Source organism: Onychostoma macrolepis, chromosome 16 (assembly GCF_012432095.1).
Source record: "Onychostoma macrolepis isolate SWU-2019 chromosome 16, ASM1243209v1, whole genome shotgun sequence".
Classification (NCBI taxonomy): domain Eukaryota; kingdom Metazoa; phylum Chordata; class Actinopteri; order Cypriniformes; family Cyprinidae; genus Onychostoma; species Onychostoma macrolepis.
In genome coordinates, this window is record NC_081170.1 from 27,300,774 (window position 1) to 27,328,393 (window position 27,620).

A 27,620-nucleotide genomic window follows, 5' to 3' on the forward strand; every position below is an offset into this window, starting at 1 on the left:
AAAAGCAAAACCATTTATAATTGCTTGAACAACCAAAATTCCTCCTCTTTCCATGTAATTGACAGACACAATGGTTATTTTAATCGTCTTTGAAAATAAAATAGCAACCCCTCCACTAACATTTGTACCATGACTCATAAATAAATCACTTCTCCACCCCATTTTCCATTCCACTTCATTTGTCACATCACTATGCGTCTCGTGTATAAATGTAACATCAATACTCTTATTTTGTATGTATTCATTTAAAACTTGCTCTTTTCCTGCCATCTCTTCCCCCATTAATGTTAATGGAACCTATTCTAAAGCTCTCCATGAAAATAGAAGACAGAAAAAGGAAAAATAAAGAAGACAAAACAAAAAAGGACAGATATCTCACCCCTTGTGATTCCTTCATAAATAAACAATAAAGAGTTTTCAAAAACTTTATTTTCTCAAGTTTCTCAAACAGAATCTTTTTCTTCTACTTAACTCTTCGTAACTGACAGTCTTTTGTATCTTGATCCCTGAAGCCAAAAACTTTCACATCAGGAAAAAATTCCTTAACTTCTACTTTTCTTCCAAAGGTTCCATCAAGGAAATCGTTAATCTCTTTTACAGTATATAACTGATCTTCATCATAGTTGGAGGGAAAATCTGACATTTCAGAAAGACAATCATCATCAGCCATCTCTTCAGTCACAACAGTGCTTTCAGAGAGATAAGACAGAGATATATTATCGATTTGATTCTCAACAATGTCTACATCAACATTATCAGAGCTCTCAAAATGAGATTTTTTCATATCACTTGTCCCTGCCTCTTCACAATTCTTCCTCTTATTTTCTCAATCACAATTTTTTTCCCCTTTTTTTTCCCAAATTTTTTTTTTTCCACTCGATTCCTTTTGTCCTATATCTTCAGTAGATTCACTTTGTTCATGAGCACGAGTTATTATTTGCGCTCTGCTCTTTGTCAGTTGTATTATCTGTCTCTATTTCTTTACTTTTATCTGCATTCTCCGCTTCACCAGCGACCGCCTGTTCACCTTCATTTGTTTTTTCTTCTGTTTGTGTTTTTTTCGTGCATTCCATTTTTTTATGTCCAATATTACCGTGCTCAAAGCATTTCAAATGATTTGTGCTCGCATAGATCATATATGATTTATCTTCATGTTTTAACTGAAACGAGATGTCTAGCATCAGCGATTCTAAAGCCATAAACAGCTGCCGCCTAAAAGACAACACGTGTTTTAGGGCTTCATTTTTACACCTGAGTGGAATTAATGTCAATCCACTTACTATTTTTCCAAACCTCTGCAGTTCATTTTCAATGCATGCATTAGGTATATCTGGTGGACAATTAGAAATGTTCACCCTTGTCGACTGCTCCACTTACCCAAACGCCGCTCACGATGAGTTTACTCACAAAACTTTGATCCTTTAAAAAAAACACCACGGCCTTGTTCATTTTGGATGGGGATACAATATTTTCAAATCCTGTTTGTTCTCCAATTGCCACGAGCACATCCTCGACCGTCACACCGGCGTCAGGCACGCACCTGACTCCATGGTGGAGTGACAGAGAGGAAACCTCAATCCCAGTCCTCCGCCACGAGGCCAAACAACTTCTACCTGGCGACTATTACTCCTCAAAAATTCAAAAAAATCCAAAATAAACTCTATAACTATAACCTACATAAACATTTAGAAAGAAAAAAAAAAAAAAAAAAAAGAAGAAACAAGAATAGTAAAGAAAACTACCCCCAAAAACGCTCCTCTCACCAGTGAGACGCTCACATTCCCCAAACTCCCAGCATGCACCGAGAGAGAGAGAGAGAGGATCCCTGGTACCTCTAGTCTGGTATAGCTGCCTGTGTGTGTGTGTGTGTGTGTGTGTGAAAGAGGATCCCTGGTACCTCTAGTCTGGTATATCTGCCTGAGTGTGTGTGTGTGTGTGTGTGTGTGTACTTGGTTTTTCTATTCAGGTGGGGACTTAAACCTGAATACACACTGACTCATGGGAACTCGTGTCACGGTGGGGACCTAAATTGAGGTCCCCACGGGCAAACAAGCTAATAAATCACACAGAATTAAGTTTTTTGAAAATCTAAAAATGCAGAAAGTCTCCTGTAAGGGGTAGGGTTAGGTGTAGGATTGGTGTAGGGCAATAGCACATACAGTAAGTACAGTATAAAAACCATTACGCCTATGAATGTCCCCACAAGGATAGTGAAACAAGTGTGTGTGTGTGTGTGTGTGTGGTATTTTATTGCAATATAATTGTCCTTAAACCAATATCTCTTTCTCACATCCATGCAGGCAGACCGAAACCTATGTGATGGCGTAACACCAGATAAGAGCACATGCTGCCCCATCAGTCCAATTTAAACAGATGTCGCCCTCCATACCGGAGGTCTGACAGCTATACCACAAACAGCTGTCATATCACAGCTACTGTACATTAACGGACAATGTAACCACTCTCTTATTTCATGGATGATGACATATAAAGATGATGCATTACAAACACACGTCATAACAGTTGTCGTAACACAGCTGCGAACATTAAAAAGGTTAAAGGTTAATCCCTAATGACTATGGATATATTACAAACAGCTGTCATATAGCATATGTTGTGCATTAATGGACAATGTAACCACTCTCTTATTTCATGGATGATGACATATAAAGATGATGCATTACAAACACATGTCATAACACATGTCGTAACACAGCTGTGATCATTAAAAGATCATAAGGTTAATCCCTAAGGTCAAAGGTCAACAGCTGTGTTGTCGGTGTGGCCACAGACCGAGGGCAGAGTGGCCACTCATGACTGCTCCCCAACCGGTAAGCGACGCGTCCGTCACTAGCGTTACGCGGTGACAAGGAGCTCCCAGCACCGGGCTCTGAGACAAGAACCAAGGTTGTCTCCACATGTCTAAGGCACGTAGGCATTGCCGCGTGACCTTGATCATGCGAAGCATGTTTCCCCTCGGGGAGAACCCCTTGGTCTTGAGCCACCACTGTAGGGGGTCTCATGTACAGCAGGCCAAGAGGTATCACGTTGGACGCAGCTGCCATCAGACCCAGCAGTCTCTGAAACTGCTAGACAGTGAGTGACTGGCCTTCTCTCACTCTCTTGACTGACGTGAGGTTCGACTCGATCCGAGCAGGGGACATACAGGTATGTGCCTGCATCGTGGTCGAATTCCACACCACGCCCAGATAAGTGGTTCTCTGTACTGGAGAAAGCACACTTTTCTTGGCATTTAGTCTTAACCCCAGCTCTTTCATGTGGGCGAGAACAACATCTCGATGTTGAATTGCCACCTGCTGCGATTGAGCTAGAATCAACCAATCGTCGATATAGTTCAGTATGCGGTCATGAAATGTGTGGATGCTGCTCTGGCTCCTGGAGTCGCAGAGGAGCCAGAGCAGCATCCACACATTTCGTGAAAGTGCGGGGTGAGAGTACAAGGCCAAAGGGAAGAACCCGGTATTGATATGCTTTGCCCCCAAAAGCAAACCTCAGGAACTTCCTGTGAGTGGGAAGGATGAAGACGTGGAAGTATGCATCTTTTAGATCGATCGTGACAAACCAGTCCTCGGACCTGATCTGAGACACAACCTGTTTGAGTGTGAGCACATTTGGCAGTAGTTTCCACGCTGCCAAATAGTCTACTAAGGGAACCAGTCTCTCGAGATTGGCCTCTTGTGTACTTAGATCTGCTAGCTCTGTGCCCTGAAGCGGAGGACCGGCAGGAGACGGCCGAAACAGCTGCTCTAGAGACTCCCAAAGGGGCGGCGAGCCTCTCAGCTCCGCTACATTTCCGGGTGGAAATAACTGAGAGAAGCGCTCGCTGGAGACAGCTGCGCCCTGGAACTCTAGCAGGGTTGGCAGACTGATCTCCTGAGGGCACTGAGGAGAGACGGGCACCGTGTGATGCGGTGTACCCCGCTCTTCCCCAGAGGGGCCTGCCCTCATAAGCCCTGGGCCATGCATGTCAGGGCTTCTTGGTCGAGGACTTCTTAGTCTGAAAGACGGTCCGCAAACTGGCTTAGACTTCGAAGCCCCCGCCCCAGAGCGTTTGCCACCTCGGTCCCGATGCGGGGGAGTGCGAGTGGCAACGCTCTCTTTCTGTGCCTCCCTATATGAGGAGCTGGTACACAGCAAGGGCTGCTCCCACCCAGCAGCCCCCTGAGCTGGAGATCAGCCAGGGAGGAACCGCTGGAACGGCACCGCTTGTTTACGGGCCTCCTGGTACCTGTCGACGACTGAGTTGACAGCGTAGCCGAACAGGCCAGAAGGCGCAAGCGGGCGTATGGTATGCCTGTAACACCGCCACGGTCTGCAGACACGCACCAGCCTGACCCACAGCCGCGTACCCCTTAATGTGTGGGACAGACAACACCAAATAAGACTCACAACAGATAGTACAACAGACACGCACACACAGAGTGCTTGCTGAATGTCAAAAAACTGACGTCGGTTCCACTGCACGTGCTTTTAAGCTTCGTGGTCGATTACGTCACACGCCCATGACGTCTCGCCCATCCATTGGACAGATCACACATGTGGTTCAGAGCATGCTGGAGGCATTCCCAAAGCTTTCGACGCAGCTCGAGTTCCTGAAGGGGAACTATACAGGGACCACGAGGTAGACGTGTCTACTCCATTCACGTCTGGAACCGGAAGCCTCGTTAACCGGAAGAAATTAATTACAAAGCAATCGTTTGTGGTAGAAGTGATAGTACTTGTGGCTGAACTGGTCTAATGAAATGATAGCCACGCTTCATACAGATGTCTTTTGCTGTTTATTTGTGTCTCTGTTCTCTCTCTTTTCAGCAGACACCGTGAAAACTACAAGAAATAAAGCATATAATGTTCAAAATATGCATTTCTCACAGTCCTTTTTCTCAGTCTCTCATTCAAGTTTCAGCTGATATGCAAGTGAACGTGCGACAAATCTGAATCCAATGACATCACTATTTACACTTAACATCGTTTACGTAAACTGATATAAAACAACATTATACACAAAATGCAACATATTGCAAAGATGAATTACCGTGTGCGCCCTCTTAGACCATGCAGATAAAGGAACTCTTTTTTTTCACTCACGTTTTTCTGCATCCATGTTAGATTGACCCATAATGCAATGGTCCCCGCGCTCAACATGTGACCTGTTACGCTTCAATAGTAACTTTTTCTTAAAGAACCTCTGACTTTAAACATTCCAAGGGAGCACTTTTTCTACTTGTTACACTGTGAATATCACATTCATACATTTTAGTCAAGTATTTTTAAAAACACTAAATGAACTCAAATAGATATGAATTTATAACAGAAACATATTAATACTCTGTGAAAACATGTCTTTGACAGTTACAGTACTTTAATGCTTGTAACAATAAGTTAATTTTGGCTAAATGGAGTATACACAAGACTAGATAATGATCTGCAATGTCATCGCTTTGCTGCAGAATTCCAATGCCATCAACATAATTTAATTTGACAATATTAAATCTAAGGTATGATTATGACAATGAGTGGGTTCTGACACATCTTGTCTTACTCCAATAAAGTTTAGAATGTCTATAAATGCATTTATGTCATTATCTGCATGGATGTTAAAACCACCAACAATTAATACTTTATTTGCAGCCAGTACTAACTCGGATAGAAAAACAGTACATTCAGTATGGTCAGTATGGTGCCCTGGTGGCCTGTATGCAGTACCCAGTACAAATGTCAAAAAGGGATTTATCATTTACACTTGTTACACTAGATAACATTATATAAAGCACCACCACTACAAAATAATTATTTTTGAAACCAGACCTCTGAGAAATACTGAAAATATTACTATAAATTGTAGCAATACCTCCCCAGGTTTTTGTCAAATAGAGCACATCTAGGTTGTGATCTGTAATATGTGTCATATCATTTACAAAAAGTGTTTTTGTAGAAAGGGGTTTATCAATTGTTCATATTTATTATATATGTTTTTTTTTTTATTTGTTAAACATCAATTAAATTATTACCTTTAAATGGGTTCAGGAGATTTTAGTAATTACTAGTTCAGGGAACAGGTACAGTCTATATAGTATGATATCTAGGTGAAGATCTCTACATGGCCGTAGCCAGGGTTTGAAAATTAGTGAGATCTGGGGTAGGGTTAAGAAGTGTGCTATAATAACTCCTAGACATGCAACTCGTTATCACTAACACTTTAAAAGAGACAGATATAGATGTTTGTGAAAGATGTTTTCTCTGTTTTGGAGGTATGAACACCATTATTACAGGAATACCATTTTTACTGCATCAAAATTTGTTAATATTTTACTATATGTTAGGGGTGTAACGAGGCTGACGAGACGCGAGACATTTGGATCCAAGTGCAAGCTTTTATTGATAGGCATGGTCATAAATACAGGCAGGGTCGAGCAATGGCAAACAGGTATGGCAGGGACAAGACAAAGAGTAATCCTAGGGCAAGCAAAGGTCGATGATCGGCGAACAGTATCCAGTGGGCAAGGCAGAGAGAATAATCCAAGGAACACGGGCTAGAAATCAAACACAGGAAAACACAATCCAAGACAGGCAGGGGAAACTAGGAAAACTAACAAGGGCTCTGAGAGTTGCTACAGCTAGGGGAGCGGTAAACGCAAACAATACTCGGCAAAGAGGGAAACAAAGTCCAGGGTTAAAATAGAGTGTGTGATTAGTGAGAGCAGTGTGATAAGGTGTGCGTGTGATTAGTGCGATGAGTGCTTGGTGACAGCTGTGATCAGTGTTGGATGATGGGAATTGGAGTCCATTGTGGTGTGTGGTGTGAAGTCCATGTGATGAGCGAGTGACCTCTGGTGGAGGGTGAATGGAAGTGCAGACCAGATTTGTGACAGGGGTGGATCATTTTATCAGTTGTTTATTAATCATGCAACAATACAAATTACTGTTATAGTTTTCATTAAATGCTACTGTTTTTGGCAGCATTGATAAAGTTTTTGACAGATTATATCATGTTATCTTTTGTTTTTGTTTTTTTGCATTTCCCTTACCGAATGTGCTATCCTGACATCAGTTTAAGTGCAGGCGATGCAGTGTTGCCAGATATTGCTATAAAAAAACAAATAAAAACCGAAAAATAAATAAACCAACATTATTTCAAATCTTTTGCAGATAAGATAAGATAAAGATATTGATTACCCTAAACTGCAACTTCCCACTTTATTAACTTTCTAAAGTGTCAAATTAAGTGGAAAAGACAAGTCCACAAACGCTTATAATAGCTGAATTGGGCAACACGGAGGCTGAGCCCACGCCCTCACTCACAACTCTCTCAAGAATGGTTCACTTCACTGCGCCAGCATCTCGCAATGATCATTTTCATACCACGGATGCTAAACTGAATTATACATGCAGACATTCATATGAGGAGTTTTAAACAGAAAATCAGTCATTCAGAGAACAAATTTTACATTTAGATTTAGTCATTTTGCCGACGCTTTTATCCAAAGCGACTTACAATTGGGGAATACATAAAGCGATTCATCTTGAAGAGGCAATCGGACAGACGAAGTGCTTGTAACACCAAGTCTCAGGCATTGTTTAAATAAGTACAAGCTAGCAAGGGAAGGAATAAAGAAAGAGAGAGAGAATTATTATTTTATTATTTTTTTTTTTTTAAGTTTAGGATGAAGTCAAGTAGTGTCGAAAGAGATGAGTTTTCAGCTGTTGCTTGAAGATTGACAAGGATCCAGCACTCCGGATAGGGGTGGGAAGATCATTCCACCAGCCAGGAATGGTGAACGAGAATGTTCTGGAGAGTGATTTTGAGCCTCTTTGTGATGGTAACACGAGGCGTCGCTCACTAGCAGATCTCAGACTTCTGGAGGGGATGTAGATTCTTAATAGTGAGTGCAAGTAGGAGGGTGCTGAGCCTGTGGTTGTTCTATAAGAAAGCATCAGTGTCTTGAACTTGATGCGAGCTGCGACTAGTAGTCAATGCAATGAGATGAAGAGAGGTGTAACATGGGCTCTTTTGGGTTCGTTGAAGACCAGTCGTGCCGCCGCATTCTGAATCATTTGTAGAGGTTTGACTGTGTTTGATGGAAGTCCAGCCAGAAGAGCATTGCAGTAGTCCAGCCTAGAAATGACAAGGGCCTGGACAAGAAGTTGTGCAGCATGCTCCGTCAGAAAGGGCCTGATCTTTCTGATGTTGTGTAGTGCAAACCTGCAAGATCGAGCAGTCTTTGCAATGTGGTCTTTGAAGGTCAGCTGGTCATCAAAGATTACACCAAGATTTCTGATCGAAGTTGATGGGGTAATTGTTGATGAACCTAACTGGATCGTGAAGTCATGCTGTAGAGTCGGAGCGGCGGGAAAGACAAGAAGCTCAGTTTTTGCCAGGTTGAGCTGAAGGTGATGTTCTTTCATCCATGCCGAGATGTCCACCAGGCAAACTGAGATCAGTGCAGCTACCGTTGGATCATCTGGTTGAAAAGAGAGATAGAGCTGTGTGTCATCAGCATAGCAGTGGTAGGAGAATCCATGTGCCTGTATGATGGGATCCAGTGATGTAGTGTATGTGGAGAAGAGGAGGGGTCCAAGAACAGATCCCTGAGGAACCCCAGTGACCAGTGGATGTGCTTTGGATACCTCCCCTCCCCAGGCCACCCTGAAAGACCTACCAGTGATATAGGATTCAAACCAGCGAAGTGGAATTCCAGCGATGCCTAGTGATGAGAGAGTGGACAGGAGTATCTGATGATTGACAGTGTCAAACGCAGCAGATAGATCCAGCAGAATGAGGACTGATGATTTGGAGTGGGCTTTTGCAATTTGCAGGGCTTCAGTGACCGAGAGAAGCGCAGTCTCAGTTGAATGGCCACTCCTGAAACCTGACTGTTTAGCGTTCAGTTTGTTGTTCTGTGAAAGAAACAATGAGACCTAGTTGAAGACAACTCGTTCAAGTGTTTTTGCTATGAATGGAAGGAGAGAGACAGGGCTGTAGTTTTCTATAAGAGAAGTGTTTAATGTAGGTTTTTTGAGCAGTGGGGTTACCCGAGCCTGCTTGAACGCAGTGGGGAAGATGCCTGTGAGGAGGGATGTGTAGATGATGTTTGTGAGTGCTGGTAAGAGTGTGGGAGAGATTGCTTGCAGAAGGTGTGAGGGGATTGGGTTAAGAGGACATGTTGTAGGATGAATGGAGCGGAGAAGTTTGGATACTTCCGTCTCAGTCAGGGGACAGAAGGAGAAGATGGGAGTTTTAGCAGTGGATGTGGTTGGTTGGGGGTCCTGTGTGCGTGGAGGTGAGAACTGATCACTGATCGATCTAGTTTTGTCTCTGAAAAAAGTTGCAAAGTCATCAGCTGTAATAGAAGTGGTGGGAGGTGGTGGAGGGGGACAGAGGAGAGAATTAAATGTTCTGAAGAGATTATACATGTCTGGAGCTCTGTTGATCTTGTTGTGGAAATGTGAGGATTTGGCAGTGTGGACACCAGCAGAGAAAGATGAGAGCAAAGACTGATACCTACTCGGGTCCGACGGATCGTTTGATTTGTGCCATTTTCTCTCTGCCGCTCTGAGTTTAGTCCGATGTTCACGAAGAACATCAGATAACCAGGGGTTAGAAGGGGCAGCACGTGCAGGCCTAGAGGAGAGAGGACAAATGTCGTCTAGACAAGAGGATAAGGTAGAGCATAAAGTGTCAGTAGCTGCATTTACATCCAGAGATGAGAAATGGGTAGGTGAGGGGAGAGAGGAGGATACTACAGAGGAAAGATGGGAGGGAGAAAGGGAGCGTAGGTTACGTCTAAAAGTAACCATTAGGGGGGTTGTTGACACAAGGGTAGCAAAATGAAATGTAAATGTAATGAAGAAATGGTCAGAGATATGTAGCGGTTGTACCAGAATATTATCTGCAGTACAATTGCGTGTGTAAATTAAATCAAGTTGGTTGCCTGATTTGTGCGTGCTAGTAGTTGTAAGGCGTTTGAGGTCAAATGAAGCTAGGAGTGAATGGAAGTCTGTAACATAAGGCTTGTCTAGGTGAATGTTGAAATCACCAAAGACTAAGAGTGGAGTGCCATCCTCCACGAAAGAGGACAGCAGCCCATCCAGCTCCTCTAGGAAGGTGGCTAGAATTTGGCCAGAGGGACGGTAAATTACCACAATCTGGAGTTTTATAGGAGCTGAAACAGTAATGGCATGAGATTCAAATGAGTTGTAATTGCATAGGGGAGAGCGGGTTGAGTATTTCCAATTGTTTGAAATGAGCAAGCCAGTGCCCCCACGCTGGCCAACTTGACTCTCAACTTGACTAGAACCGGTTGAGAGAGAACCGGAATGTTTTGGAGACACATGATAGAGGTGGAAGGAAAGAGGATAGGAAAGCAGAGTGTGTGAGGGAAGAAAACAATGATACTTAAGTGTGAAGCTCGGTATCGTTGCTCGGTTAAAGTCGCGCAGGAAAAAGTCGCAGGTCTTTACACTCATTGGTCTTCACAAGAGGAAGCTGAAGAGGAGGCTGAACACGACGGCTGAACGCTTCCAATAGCAGGGCAAATGGCTCAAATCGAAACTAACACTTTGCACTTAAGTGCACGAAAGGAGCTAAGCTAAAGGGGCACTTATTATAATTACCAGCAAGTGCAATCAAAAATATAAACCACAACGAAAAAGCAGAATAGAAATAGGTAGGAAACAAAGTATTCTTTCCTAGCAGCAAGTAAGTAATTTAAACAACAGAACTACGAACAACTATTAAAACACTTACGCGCTGCCGTCCGTCTCTTCTGGTGACTAATCGACTTCTTCTGGTGACTAATCGAATTTTACTTTTGAACAAAAAATTTACTGAGGTCCAGACCCTTTGTATTATTTATTTATTTATTTTAACCTGGAAAATGTGACAACATTAAGTATAACTAGGACATGAAATTACTAGGGCTGTCAAGCGATTAATTTTTTTAATATAATAACATGATGTGGTGATTAATTAAACCTAAACTAATCACACATCAAATTTGACTAAGAAATTATCCCCAAAAGAAAATTTTGTTATTATTGTGTTAAATTGTGTTAAATGAGAAAAGCAAATAGACATTACAAAATAAATATATTATTTGATTTAACATAGAATGTATTACACATAAACTGTTAGGGTACAATGCCCCCCCCCCACCCCCACCACATTACATTTACACAAATAATGACATGGGATTAATGGTTTTTAAATGGGTATTTAATAGTTCACCTTAACCAGTGATGGGAATAACGGCGTTATAAATAAACGGCGTTACTAACGGCGTTATTTTTTTCAGTAACGAGTAATCAAATGAATTACTGTTTCCCCCGTTACAACGCCGTTACCGTTACTGACATTAAAATGTGGCGTTACTATATTATATTATTAGAATTAAATTTTTCAGTTGATCTGAATGGATGCGCAGTGTAGCTGTATTTGACGTACCATAAACTCTAGTGTGAAGGCGCACGACTCGCTGTCGCTTTCTCTCACAAACACGCACTCAAAGAAAGATACAGATCAAGAGAGTCTTTCATAAGATGCAGAATTGACGCACTACATGTAAACTATACTCTTTGTTGCATTTTCCTGTCAAAATAACGGAGTTCCTTTGGAATTCTTTAGCTTTTAAGAACTGCCGGTTTCTCTGGTAGTGGGCGGAACTAATGCGCAAACGACAATTTCATTGGCTGGCTCTCACCTATTATCGTGCTTGTTTTGATTTCAGCAAATCAATTCGAGCGAACGCAGACAACGTGATTAATATTCATGAACCCAGCAGCTCATTGATCCTTAGGGCGTTTTATATTGATGACAAATATGCCTTCACTTGGTTATTCTAATTACTAAAGTTCTATCATCATATAATATTAAATTATCATAATATTATATTATAATGCTTGACTGACTGGTACTAAGTGTCAGTAAATAAATAGTGTAGATTAATGTAGAATGTTTTATAATAATAATTTATTCTTTTTGGTGTCCATTTCATTAATTTAACATATTTAATATTGGGGGCATCCAAAGTTATTTGACATTTGAACATTTTTAAAAAAGTAACGCAATAGTTACTTTCCCTGGTAATTAGTTACTTTTATAATGATGTAACTCAGTTACTAACTCAGTTACTATTTGTGAGAAGTAACTAGTAACTATAACTAATTACTTTTTTAAAGTAACGTGCCCAACACTGACCTTAACTATCCCAATAATGAGATATTTCACCTAAAATAAAAATTCTGTCATCATTTACTCACTCTCATGTCAGTTTAAACTATATTCAAACTGTATTACTGACTTTCTTCTGTGGAACATAAAAGAAGATAATTTGAGAATTGTCTCAGTATTTCTTTTTATTTTAATTTATTTTATTTATTTATTTTTGTTCATACAGTGGAAGTCAATGGTGACCAAAACAGTTTGGTATTCTTCAAAATATCTTATTTTATGTTCCACAAAAGAGAAATAATCATACAAGCTAGAAAGGACATGAGGGTGAGTAAAGTGGGTGGATGAGAGGAGGGGCGTGGGATCAACGCGGGCTGGCGGCGTGTGATGAGGCACAGCTGGACTGAATGAAGCCTCATCACCGCCGCTGTTAAATGCCCAGCGCGCCTCTCCTCGAGAGACCGGTCTCTTCCCCCGTGCATGCACGCTGGTGTCCTCGTGGGTCCAGGAAGGGTGCGTAGAGGGACATCGCGCCACCGAAGACGTGAGCTGCAGAACCCGCGGTCCGGGAGAACGCCGCACCAGATACGGCCGCCGGGCCAGGATGCCGGGCGATCAAGTCCCGCCAAAGGCCGAGGAAGAAGAGGAAGAGCCGCCGCTCAGAAGAAGCCGCCGCCCCTCGTAAACCGGACCAGAGCGGGAGCGCGTGCGGCCACCGGACTCCGCCCCTTCCCTGGACCCTTCCCCTTGTGAACACTGCCCTCCTTCACGAGCCCCGCAGCACAACGAGGACACCAGATCCCCCCCCGTTTTGTTGGACACCTTTCCCCCTTGGACACTGTTTTATTATTTCTGTTAAATAAAAGCCTCTCCGAGGCCTGACGCCACACCCACTGTGTCTGTCGTTGGCTCCTCCCGTCACAGTATTACAGGTCGTGCTCTTGACTGGTTTAAATCCTATCTTGAAGACAGAATGTTTTCTGTTTATCTTGATGGTTTTTCTTCATCTAGCTCTATTTTGCAGTTTGGAGTTCCTCAGGGCTCCATTCTGGCCCCTGTTCTGTTCTCATTATATATGCTTCCTCTGGAGTCTATTCTCACCAAGCATGGGGTGTCATTTCATTTCTATGCTGATGACACCCAAATATATCTGCCCTTGAGGAAAAATGATCAAAGAGGCCTGGGATTACTGAATACGTGTTTGTCCGATATTAAGTCTTGGTTCTCTTCAAATTTTTTACATCTAAATGAGGACAAAACGGAGGCCATTGTGTTTGGGTCTTCAGGGGCCCCCGATTGTGATTTGGGAGATCTGGATTCCTACAGAAAACTGTCTGTGAGAAATCTAGGTGTTAACTTTGATTATGCACTTAAGTTCAATAAACAGATAAATTCTGTAGTCAGATCCAGTTTCTTCCAATTAAGATTGCTATCAAAAGCCAAGAGCTTTTTGTCGTTTAAAGACCTGGAGAGAGTGATCCATGTTTTTGTGTCATCATGGCTTGATTATTGTAATTCCCTTTATATGGGAATAAGTCAATCAAACATAAATCGACTCCAGATGGTTCAAAATGCGGCTGCCAGACTTGTTTTATTGTGCTTTATTGTGCAAATTTTGATTTGATTTGATTCTCGCATAGACCCTTTCTACTCAAAAATTGTCTTATAAAATTTAAATCAATATATTGTGTTCTGTGAGCAAGTAAACAATATGATTTCCATATCATTTTGAAGCAAAAACACTAAGGGTACAAGATCAAGTTCTCAAAAGTCTTGTGAACGTATGTGTTTTATGACCTTATTTCAGTGACTTCAAAATTGTAGTTTTTCACCAACCACGCATAAATGTTTCTTTCTCAAAAACACAATCATGTACATAAATGCTGCTAACATATTATTGTAGCCCAGTTTGTGCTGTTTACAGTGCTATTAGACTTTAGCCATTTATATATTTATAAGCAATTGAAAAAAACACAAATGTCAGGGCATGTCAAAAGTTCTCCAGGCCCCCAAAACACCCTCAGATCCCAGAGGGTTAACACACATACTTATTACATTTCAAATTCGCACCTAACATACCTGTACATACTAAATTGTCTATTTTGTATATTGTGTTTGTGCTATTTTGCACATTGTCTATTTTGTATATTTGTATATTATTATCTTTATTATCTGTGTCTTGTCACTGTCATTCTGTTGCACTGCGGAGTTCCTGTCACCAAAACAAATTCCTCGTATGTGTAAACATACCTGGCAATAAAGCTAATTCTGATTCTGATTCTGAATGGATCGGAATGGAGAACTTTGTGTTTTTTAAAGAAATATTTTTAACACCGTCTTAAAAATGTAGCACTCATGGCAAAAGACAATGACACTTTACAATTAATTAAAAACAATGTATTTATAGGTCCAAAATAACCTTTGCATCAATATTTTCATTAAATACTTTGACATATTTCAACACTTTTTATTTTCTCAGTGTTTCACTGGTGGATGTCCAGCATGTGCTTTTTGTTACCATGATTAATTTGTATCATCATATTTGTAAGAGAAGCTGAGTCAAAATTATGATTATTTTGAAATATTTAGGATATTATTTAAAAAGGATATTAAGTTCAAAGAATGTTGCCCATGTCTTTCACTTTAAGGAAATGCTTGGAGGCACAGTGAAATTAAAGTATTTGCTGTTGTTTGATTCAAAAGAATCAAGTTTCCCGAATATCCCTTCTACACAGTTTAAATCATGTAAATAAAGTGACATCTTTACAGTGTTCGCAGTCATCAGTTTTGTAGTTTTGTTTCCCAGTCTATTGTTTTGTAGACTCTTTAAACATAAATGGAACTGTAAAATATTTATTGTTTAACAAAATAATTATTGTAATAAACTGTGTCCCATTTGTATCATTAGACATTCAAGTTAAATAAGTTGAAACTTAATAGTATAATCCAGCAATTTCTCTCTCTCTGAAAAAAAAAAAAGATAGGTCACATAGGATTCATCTGTTGTATATCGTTTATTGCCCAGGAAATGAAGGACACATTTTGAGGCCACATTTGAAGGAGCCTTTAAATATTCACTGTGGTGATGCAATCGGTCTTTGAGTGCAGACTTTAAGTGTAACAGATGTACCAATGTTTTTATACAGTGGAGACAGAGAGAGAGAGAGAGAGAGATGTACTTGTAGTTAAATGTACTTAAATTGTTAATCAAGCACTAGAAGAATACAAGTACTTAATCGGGATAGCAGATCCCAGATATTCAATATTCATGACTCGAATTAAACAGGGGACACAAAAAAAACTTGATCAGTTCAGTGCACAGATAGGGTGGAGTACGGTTTAAAGATGTGGAAGGTCAAAGCTTCTTTGAGCATGTGGGAACATGTTACTTCCTGTATTAGGACATGAAAACCTAAGGGCAAAAATAGTACAAAGTACCTGATATACTAATATGTTTCATTGTCTTTCATTGTTTTGTTTTATTTCTGCAAAACTTTGTGATTTGTTTTGTGTGCTTTTCATGCTTCCATGCCTATAACCATCCCCACACATCTCTTTCAATGTATTCTAGGCATTACATTATGTGAGGAAGTAATATTTCAAAACCTTGCATCACCTCCTTTGGCTTCTTTCCCTGTGGAGCGTCTTTCTGAGAGCCTTCCAGGACGCAAGGTGGACTGGAAGAGTGTTGAGAGGCTGAAGAAAACCTGCAGTCCTCAGCAGCAAGCATTACATCTGCTTCGTCTCTGGAGAGAACAAAATAAGGACCAAGACAAACTCCTCAGCATCAACCAAGGTCATCATCTCTGTTTGGCTTATATAGCTTTAACAACAACTTAAAGGGTTAGTTCACCCAAAAATGAAAATTATGTCATTAATTACTCACCCTCATGTCGTTTCAAACCCGCAAGATCTCCATTCATCTTCGGAACACAAATTAAGATATTGAATGAAAACAACGTTTCCACGTGGCGCAGCTAACATAGAACAGCATACACTGTTTACGTTCAGTGGATACTCTCCAAAATGGTGCCAGGGTGACGCAGAGGAGACAAATTGTTGAATAAAGTTTTTTTTTTTCTTTTGCACACAAAATGTATTCTTGTAGCTTCGGGAAATTACGGTTGAACCCCTGATTTCAAATAGAGATGTTCCGATACCCTTTTTCCCTTCCCGATACCGATTCCGAGTACTGATCCGATACCCGGGTGTGTATCTGGTTATACAGTTGTATGTACTACTAGCCCTGTATGAATTGATACAATTATTTTAGGGTGTGCTTCACCATATATAGATAGACAGATAGATAGATAGTCTGGCGAGTAATTTTAACTGAATTTAGGACCAGTGGTGGTGCTTTTTTGGTCATTCAGTGTTTCTGTAAAATTGGGGAAAAAATATCAATAATACTGATAAGATAATAATCATACTATGAATTCAACTAAGAACAATATAAAACGCACTAAGGATTAACGAGCTGCTAGATTCATGAATATTAATCAGTTGTCTGCATTGGCTCGAACGGATTTGCTGAAATCAAAACAGGGACGATAATAGGTGAGCGCCAGCCAATGAGATTGTCGTTTGCACATTAGTTCCGCCTACTACCGGAGAACCCGGCAGTTAAGCTGAAGAATTCCAAAGGAACTCCGTTATTTTGACAGAAAAATACAACAAAGAATAACGTTTACATACCATGCAGAATTGACGCGCTACATGTAAGACTCCCTCGCTCCCTCTCCGTCTCTCTCTCTGCGTGAGGAAAAAAGCAAAGTGACGGCAAGTCGTGCGCGTCACACTAGAGCTTACGGTACGTCAAATACAGCTGCGCTGCGCATTCATTCAGATGAACTGAAAAATAGATCGCTTGACGGAGAGAGAAACTCTGAAGCGCTCAGAGTGTTCAGCGAGTGACAATATATCTGTGCTAAACTTATACATAGCCTCCCAGTAAAATCTGATCATTTATTAGCCAGTGGCTAATATTAGACATCATTTAGTCACCCAGGGTGAAGATTTAGTCGCATATGCGAGTGATTTAACTTACTGGCAATGTGCTAGCACGTTTGTATTTTTTCTTCACTGCTCTAAATAGTGGTTGCTTGTGTGGCAACACAGCACAACTTCCTGTGTTTGCATTCTGAGCAGCGAAGAAGAATTGATTTCCGATTTGCAGCGTTAAGCAAAGCTAGCGCGCATAACTATAGGTCTTGTTTAAAAATGGTATCAGATCGGTACATGGGTTCAAGTACTCGCCGATACCGATGCCAGAATTTTTTGTGGTATCGGTGGAATTTCCGATACTAGTATCGGAATCGGAACAACCCTAATTTCAAATGGATTGTTTTACCAATCTCCTTGCTACATTTCTGGACCTTGATCATGTAAGGACACTTGCTGTCTATGGGAGGGTCAGAGAGCTCTCAGATTCCATCAAACATATCTTAATTTGTGTTCCGAAGAAGAACGACGGTCTTACAGGTTTGGAACAACATGAAGGTGAGTAATTAATGACAGGATTTTCATTTTTGGGTGAACTATCTTTAAAAAAAAAGCGTTAGCATGAATACAAGTGAGAAAGTACAAACGTTAGTGATCATAATGGTGATTTTCGTCTTATATTGTGGAAATGAGGTTTACAGGTAATCCCGTTTCAACAGATTCAACAGGATATGAAACCTATAAAATTTCAGTTATTAATAGAAGTCTGTAAAAGGTCAAACTAATGTAAATCTCATTCAAACCCCTAATCAACACAAATCATGGTGTTTCTGTTCAAATCCTGATATCAAGACATCAGCTTGAATGTAAGTGGAATGTCTCCTGAAAAGTTTAGGATGCCTGAGAAAAATAAAAAAACAATTAAGAATTTTTCTATAAATATTACATATTTTACTCTGTAAATGTTTTGATCTTTCAGTCTAGAAATGTGATTACAAAGGAGGATTAAATAATTAAAAAAAATTATTCCAGACTTCTAACATAAGTAAGAGAAAACTACAAAATATGACACTGCATTAAAATATGTTAATGTTGAATTATTGTCTAGATCAAGATAATTTTTTGCACCTACAATTACTAGTTTTGACACTATTTGTACTTGGAAATGAAACAGTTTTTAATGGATTTTAGATAGAGATGTATGAAAATTTGGAAGAAAGAAAATAATTCTTGGAAGGCTTGCTAAATTTATACTAGAGTTTATGAGTCAGTGCAACTTGATGTAGCTTGCCTCTAAACCAAACCTAATGATTTGTTCGTTTTCACTTCATCTACCATCATTACAAATCAATTATATATATATATATATATATATATATATATATATATTAGGGCTGTCAACGTTAACGCATGCGATTAATAAAAATTTTAACGCGTTAATATTTTTTAATGCAACCCAGACAGCAACATAATTTTGGCCCAGATCCAGCCCACATCTGGCCTGTGTGAAATCCATGCGGACCAGATGTGGGCCGGATCTGGGCCGACACTGCTTGCTGTCTGGGAAATTAATCGTTTGATAAGATATGACCCCAACTTCTTGCCGTCATCGCAGCGCGGAAGGTAATCTATCATTGCCTGCGTCCCAATGTGCATACTATCCATCCTAAATTCTATGTGATATTAGTAATTTTCAATACTATTTAGGGCAGATAGTATGTACATTGGGACGCAGGGATTGTGTCCCAGACAGCAAGCAGTGTCGGCCCAGGTCCGGCCCACATCTGGCATGGATTTCACGTGGGCCAGATGCGGGCCAACACTATGTCTGGGGTGATTATGAGGCGCCGGGCTGGACAAAAGTGAAGCGAACGAGAGCGAAGCGAAGAGAGAGAGTGTGTGTGTCCGAGAGAGACAGAGAGAGAGAGCAACAGTGTGCGAGAGATATGTATAATCATGTGATTATATGTATAATCATGTGAACCAGTGTTGCCAGGGTCGCAGTTTTCCCGCACAATTGGGCTATTTTGAAAATACAGTTGCGGGAAAAATTACAGAGCCGTGGGTTGCGTTTTTTTTGGGCTACTTTTATAATGTACTGCGGCCGCCCAAAGTGTACACATGTGATCGCAAAAGGAAGTTTTTACAAACACTCGATGGTTTAAAGTGAGTTTTGAGTAAAAGTGTACTATTAATCTCATAAATTGTCTATGTAGCATGATGCTAATATTAGTTCTAATGCACCTGCGGAACAGGTCCAATTCTTCTTCATAATGCATTTTGTCATAATACTGCATGTAAGGTTGCAAGAAAATGTTTTGTTGTATTTATTTAGAAATGCTTTTGGTAATAGTTGGGTAAATGTATACTGGGATTGATGTGATGTGGCTTGGTAAATGGTTTATTGCCAATATAAAGGCTAATAATGGCTCAATAAAAACAAAATAATAATAAGGATTATGTCTCATACCTGGCGGAGGTGTGAAAGGTTCTGTTTCCTTAAAATAGTTTGTCATGCATTTCTTTATTTTAACACATTTACAGGTAAATCCTAGTATTTTAAATTTGCGATTAATCGTGATTAATGACAGTCCATGACTGTGATTAACATAATTAAATTTTTAATCGATTGACAGCACTAATATATATATATATATATATATATATATATATATATATATATATATATATATATACACACATATATAATATGTATATACTAGCCTATATATAACTATATATATATTAAGTCTGCACAAGTATATTTAAAAAAACATTAAATGAATGGTTATTTTCAAATCCAGTCAACATTCGAATGCCAATGTTTCACTGAACTAATAAAAACAAATTCAGCCAACACTGAGATCATTCTGCACGTGCACGCGCCTGAGTGACTTCGCGGGAGAAACAGCGCCACCATCTTGTCAAGTTCACGTGTCAGGTAAGTTCCATTAAATAAATGTTATTTTTTTAGACTAAATTTAACAAGAAAATCATGCAACATATTCAATTTTTTTGAGTGGACATTTAGAAAGTGTTTTATGAGTTTTATGAGTATATCCGAAGAAAAGCGGGTGACAGCGTATGTCAAGTTCAGGCGTCAGGTAACTTTAAGTCAATGGTTTCACTGAATAAATATTTGTACTTAACCTTAGACTGAATTTATCAAAATGTATATTTAAAAGGTGTAAATGTTTTATTTAAAACATATATATGTATACACAAACATACAACATATATAAAAACATCGAATAAGCGTTTTATGATATGTCTGAGGGAAATTTAAGTGAAGGGAATGTGGTCTTTCACCTCTTTTAATCCATAAAACACTTACACTCGGTTTCACAGACCAGGTTTAAGCCTAATCCTCGACTAAAATGTAAATCTGAGCTGTTTCAACTGAAAGAAACTTGCACTGACTGATCTTAGAATATATCAGTGCCTTTGTTTTGTCTCAAGATGCACACCAGCAATGTTTTTTTTTTCTAAGTACATTCATAAAAATGACTTAAATATCCTAATTTAACTATGGAAATCTATGAAACGTGTAACTTAATGTAAACCACAGTAATGCGCTTATTTGAAGTTAACATGGGCGTGTTGAATGGGTTTTTGCATGTAAACTTTTGCAATTGTTCCGTGAAGTAAAAAGACGACATTAAACGTGACTAACAACACAGTGAAATGTTGCTCTTTTCAAACGGGGCGTATTAACATTACACGGTGTTTCTAGTCTCATGAAGGTGCTTCGGAAGAGAAGTTCGTCGTTCTGAACGAAATTGAACAACTGAATCGTTTCACAAGGCCGTTCAATGCATTTCAGTCAGTTCCCTAGGTAGTGAATCAGTAGATAGTGCACACGAATCCCTAGAAAGGCCGTGATTAGTAAACACTGGGACAACTGATCAATCAATTTGTAAAGCGTCACCATTTATCAACAACAGGCAGGACCGTTATATTTTGATATTATGTTTATGCTATTTGATAAGCCCTATAATATGCCCTATAATATGAAATGTACATGTTCTATTACAAATCCAGTCAACATCAATGCTCCCTGTTGTGCAATGGATTGTGGAATGAATTTGCGGAGAAAAAAAAAAAAAAAAAAGGTTGCAACTTCTGTTTCGTCAAAAATTTAATTAACTGATTTTGATACATTGTATATGATTTAAAAGGCATCATTTCATTTTTTTGAACTTAAAATGTACTTTTCTTTCTCCATCAGGGTGTGGCCAAAGGTTTCATTGGTGCTTTGTCATCGTTGCAAGATTTCAGATGCAACCCAGTCAGTTCTTCCAAGGCACCAAACACTGGCTCATGACCAGACCGTTCCACTGCAACTACATACTGTGTGTACTTTCAAGACTAGGAGTTTATTGTTTTCATTCCAGGTAATATGTGTAAATGTTTAGAGTTTTTACTACAATTATGATGTGCTTTACTGTTCTTAGTGGCATCTACACTAATATTAGTCTGTTTCATTCTTATTCCGAGGTGAATGTAGCCACCCAGATCCAGTCCGTATCCAGATCAGATGGTGGATCAGCACCCAGAGATGACCTCGACAGCCCTAAATGTCAGCGGAGACCATGTCAGCCAGATGAGCCCCAGAGACAGATCCCCTTCGAAGACCTCGTTGGCCATTGGGACAAGACCACGAGAACCAGACAAGTCCTCTGCTCAATCTGACCTGTGTTGCAGCCTAGAATTAAACCACGCCATACTGGTTTCGTCTGGCCAGAGGAGAACTGCCCCCCGACTGTGCCTGGTTTCTCCCAAGGTTTTCTACTCAATCGCTGTCACTGATGGAGTTTTGGGTCCTTGCTGCTGTTGCCTTTGGCTTGCTTATTTGGGGACGCTTGGCTGATTGCACAGACATTATTGGAAGAGAGCTGAACTGGATGATGTCAACACTGAATCACCAATGAACTGACTTTAACTGGAAAAACGACTTGTTATTGTCCTCTTGCATTATTGACAAACTATTTTCCTGTTTGACTCTGTAAAGCTGCTTTGACACAAATCAGTATTGTATAAAGCGCTATGTAAATAAAGGTGACTTGATTTGATTTTATATACTGTAACACCTGGTCCATTTTATTTTTTATTTATTTATTTATTTTTACATCTGCCTCATTTTAAAGATATAATTGTGAACAGTAATAATATTTGTAAATGTTTGTTTGCTAACATTTTGTTTAGCTTGTTTAGTTTTTTTCTTAGTTCATTAAGCAAAGTTTAAAACGTTGATTTTGCAGTTGTTTTACAGATGTAATGTCAGGGTTTGGCCCCTCCTCCTTGTTTCATCTTTATCACACCCTCTTGTTAGCCCTTGTTGAGTCCTTGTTAGTGTAATTGCTTTCACCTGTTCCTTGTGTGCTTTCCTCCCTATTTATAGCGCCCCTTGCCCTATTGTCTTTGCCGGCTCGTGGTCATTCTCACCCCTTCTGTCACTGTCTGTGGATGTGGTTGAGTATGTGTCTCTGTCTCCCTGTCTGGTCGGTCGGTCGGTCGGTCGGTCGGTCTGTCTGTCTGTCTTGTGCCCTTGTCTTGTCTAGTCCCTTGTAGTTCTTGTCTTGCTCCTTGTTTTTGCACTTTGTCTGTTCTTGCCTTTTGCTTTTATTTTAATATTTATTCAGTTCTTCTAGTCCTGATCTTTTGTTTTGCATTTTTGTTTGCTATTCTTTAAGTTAGTTGTGTTGGTTAAATTGGTAATTATTTCTTATGTTACACTCCTTTTTATTGGTTCTTTTGTTTTATTTATTCCTCCTGCCTGCTTTGGAGTATCGGTGTTCCTGTGGAGCTTTGTCCTGTCTTGTCTCTTTGTGTTAGAGGTCCTGTCCTGACCTGTTCCTGTGGGCCCTGCCACTGGTTCTCCATGCCTGGCACTTGGTCTGCTTCAGAGTTAGCAGTCAACAAGTATCTGAGCTCCGCTCTATGGTGCCTTGTTTGGTCCTCTCTATCTGCCTGGTCTTGCCGCTCCTTTTGCTGCTATTGTAATCTGCCAGTTGCTGACCAAGACCGTTCCAGTGGTCTTCCCCGGCAGTCTCTTTGTTTACTGTGTCCTTGATGTTGTATCACGTGCACCTCATTACCCTCTTGTATCAGTCTGTTTTGTCAAACCTTTGTCACTCACTCTGCAACTGGGTCCTCCTTCCAGATCCCTGACATGTAATGTTTGTCAACTGGAGCTTTAAAGGTGTAGTTCACCTAAAAATGAAATTTGCTGTTAATTTACTGACCCTTAGGCCATCCAAGATGTAGGTGACTTTTTTTTTTTTTTCCATTCCTGTATGTTTAGTCTGTGTGAAATGTTCACACAGATTAAAGGAGGTTGTTATTAAATAAAGACTATTATGTGTTGTAAAGTGTGTTTTTAGTGATTGATAAACATCACTAAAATGTAGTTCCCCAGCAACTTCTTATGATGCCCAAATAATAAATCTTAGTTGAGGTAATATATAAAACTAGTTCACTAAAGGTTGAGCCAACTAAAAAATAATTCAGATAACACTTTGAAGTCAGAAACTGACTGAACGTAAAATTTCTGTGGAACTTATTAAATAATTAGTTGAAACCGCTTGAACTTTTTAACAGTGTGTGTATGTGTGTGTGTATATATATATATATATACAGCTGCATCTCAATAAATTAGAATGTCGTGGAAAAGTTAATTTACTTCAGTAATTCAACTCAAATTGTGGAACTCGTGTATTAAATAAATTCAATGCACACAGACTGAAGTAGTTTAAGTCGTTGGTTCTTTTAGTTGTGATGATTTTGGCTCACATTTAACAAAAACCCACAAATCTCAAAAATCTCAACAAATCAGAATATGGTGACATGCCAATCAGCTAATCAACTCAAAACACCTGCAAAGGTTTCCTGAGCCTTCAAAATGGTCTCTCAGTTTGGTTCACTAGGCTGCACAATCATGGGGAAGACTGCTGATCTGACAGTTGTCCAGAAGACAATCATTGACACCCTTCACAAGGAGGGAAAGCCACAAACATTCATTGCCAAAGAAGCTGGCCTGTTCACAGAGTGCTGTGTCTACAACGCCGCAGCAGCTTGGGACTGAATACTGGATGTGTTACATCGATTGATCGATTGCTTCAGTCTGTTGTGCTGCTGAGAGTTTGTGATTGTAGCTCCGTGTACCTTCGCTTTTTATTGAATCTCTACCTTACTTTCGCTCCCTTTTGTCTAAAGTGATAATATATAACTTAATTCCCACCACATTTCTGGTGTTATCTTTCAAACTAATCTAACTAATTTGATCGTCCGCTTTTAAAACCTCGAGTGCAGCTTGTTAGCCCGTTAGCTTGTCACTCGCGGTTTCTATTCACGCCTATTATTATTTTCTTTTATTTTCCCCCTCGCTCTGATTTTCACAAGCTCATCAAACAACAGTGGTAAGTTAAGTTGGCATCATTCATCAATCACGGTGAGTAATGGCTTCTTCTCTTGCTATTGTTGTTTGCACTGTTTGCCACATATATAGTTTATCTGTCTCTGTCAGCAGCGAGGGATTCACATGTGATAAATGCAGGGAAATAGTTAGGCTGACAGAGAAGGTTTTAGAACTAGAGACACGCATCCAAACTTTAGTTGAGGATAGTAAGGCTGTAGATACTGCTTTGGATGCGACTAGCTCAGGGAGTTCTGTACATTGTTCGGTTTCGGTTGAGCCCCTGCAGCAGGGCAACTGGGTGACTGTGAGACGGCCTAGTCGCGGGTCAAAACACCACTCTTCCATTCTGATCAAAACATCAAACAGGTTCTCCCCACTCAGTGAAGCACCCACTGAGAAACCTGATGAAAGTGCTCTAGTTATTGGCGATTCTATTGTACGGAACGTGAAAATAGAGACACCAGCCACCATAGTCCATTGTTTACCAGGAGCCAGAGCGCCTGACATCTTGGCAAATTTAAAAGTGCTGACTAATGCTAAACGTAAATTCAGTAAGATTGTTATCCACGTCGGCGCTAATGATGTTTGACTTCGCCAGTCGGAGATCACTAAAAATAATGTTAAAGAGGTGTATGAACTTGCAAGTACGATGTCAGACACTGTAATATGCTCTGGTCCACTCCCTGCTTACCGTGGCGATGAGATTCATAGCAGATTGTCATCACTTAATGGCTGGATGTCTAAGTGGTGCCCGCAAAATAACATAGGCTTTATAGACAATTGGAAGAATTTTTGGGGCAGACCTGACCTGTTGAAAAGAGATGGTGTTCATCCCTCCTGGGGTGGTGCCGCTCTTCTCTCTAGAAATATGGCACATAGTCTTAGAGTTCTAACTTGACTAACTGGGGCCCAGGTCAGGAAGCAGACAGACTGGCTAAACCGATAGTCTGCTAGCCGCCTCACATCACAGAAGTCAGTTAACTCTCAGCACATAGAAACTTTTTCACCTAGATATCACACTATAGAGACTGTGTCTGTTCCCCGAACTAGAGAATACAGAAAACATCCAAACCAAAGTAATAGTAACAATTTAATTGATGTTAAAAAAATAAAAAAACGATATAATACAGATAAATGCATGATAAAGCTTGGCTTATTGAATATTAGATCCCTTTCTTCAAAAGCACTTTTTGTAAATGATATGTTCACTGACCATAAACTAGATGTGCTTTGTCTGACAGAAACCTGGCTAAAACAAGATGATTACATTACTTTAAACGAGTCTACACCACAAGATTACTGTTACAAACATGAACCGCGTCCAAAAGGTAAAGGGGGAGGTGTTGCTACAATTTATAGCAATATTTTCAGTATCTCTCAGAGGTCGGGTTTCAAGTATAATTCGTTTGAAGTAATGGTGCTTCATATAACGTTATTCAAAGAAACAAGTATTAATGATAAATCCCCTGTGATGTTTGTACTGGCTACTGTATACAGGCCACCAGGGCACCATACAGACTTTATTAAATAATTTTCTGATCTTCTATCGGAGTTAGTGCTGACTGCAGATAAAGTCCTAATCGTTGGTGATTTTAATATCCATGTTGATAATGAAAAAGATTTGTTGGGATCAGCATTTATAGACATTCTAAACTCTATTGGTGTTAAACATGTGTCAGGACCTACTCATTGTCGAAATCATACTCTAGATTTAATACTGTCACATGGAATTGATGTCAGTGGCATTGAAATTTGGCAGCAGAGTGATGATATCTCAGATCATTATCTAGTCTCTTGTATATTCCATATAGCTAAAGCTGTAAAGCCAACTCCTTGTTACAAATATGGTAGAACCATTACCTCTACCACAAAAGACTGCTTTATAAATAATCTTCCTGACTTATCTCAGTTCCTCCGCATATCCAATAGCTCAGAACAACTTGATGATGTAACAGGAACTATGGACTCTCTCTTTTTTTAGCACTTTAGATGCAGTTGCTCCTTTACGCTTAAGGAAGATTAAGGATAAGAGTCCAACACCGTGGTATAATGAGCACACTCGTGCCCTAAAGAGAGCAGCCCGGAAAATGGAGCGCAGCTGGAGGAAAACTAAATTAGAGGCATTTCATTTAGCTTGGCGGGAAAGTACCCTATCCTACAGAAAAGCATTAAAAACTGCTAGATCTGATTACTTTTCTTCTCTTCTAGAAGAAAACAAACATAACGCTCGGTATTTATTCAATACAGTGACTAAATTAACGAAAAATCAAGCATCAACAGGTGTTGGCATTTCCCAAGAGCATAGCAGTAATGACTTTATGAACTACTTCACTTCCAAGATCGATACTATCAGAGATAAAATTGTATCCTTGCAGCCGTCAGCTACAGTATCGCATCAGATAGCGCACTATAGATGCCCTGAGGAACAATTCCATTCATTCTCTACTGTAGGAGAGGAAGAATTGTATAAACTTGTTAAATCATCTAAACCAACAACATGTATTTTAGACCCGATTCCATCTAAACAACTAAAAGAGCTGCTTCCAGAAGTAATAGTTCCTCTTTTGGCTATTATTAATTCATCATTGTCATTAGGATATGTCCCCAAAACCTTCAAATTGGCTGTTATTAAGCCTCTCATTAAAAAAACACAACTTGACCCCAAAGATCTAGTTAATTACAGACCGATCTCAAATCTCCCTTTTCTGTCAAAGATACTAGAAAAGGTAGTATCCTCACAATTATCTTTTTTCTGTAGGAAGGACTATATCTGTGAGGAATTCCAGTCAGGATTTAGACCGTATCATAGTACTGAGACTGCTCTCATTAGAGTTACAAATGACCTGCTTCTATCATCTGATCGTGGTTGTATCTCTATATTAGTTCTACTGGATCTTAGCGCTGCGTTCGACACTATCGACCACAAAATTCTTTTGAATAGACTACAAAACTTTGTTGGCATTAGTGGAAGCGCCTTAGCATGGTTCAAATCGTACTTATCTGACCGCCATCAGTTCGTAGCAGTGAATGAAGAGGTATCATATCGATCACAAGTGCAGTATGGAGTACCTCAAG

General features: G+C 39.8%; 1 protein-coding gene and 1 pseudogene across 1 annotated transcript in view; both read left to right on the forward strand.

Annotated features, from left to right (window-relative positions):
- The window catches only part of LOC131521605 (tumor necrosis factor receptor superfamily member 11B-like), a 135,617-nt gene that overhangs the window by 103,283 nt on the left and 4,714 nt on the right, over window positions 1-27,620 (forward strand). Inside the window, exon 4 of the mRNA XM_058746514.1 lies at window positions 15,759-15,983. Within this exon, the coding sequence (XP_058602497.1) occupies window positions 15,759-15,983 (225 nt within the window). The remainder of the gene's footprint in view (window positions 1-15,758; window positions 15,984-27,620) is intronic.
- Window positions 24,586-25,443, forward strand: LOC131521606 (uncharacterized; annotated as a pseudogene).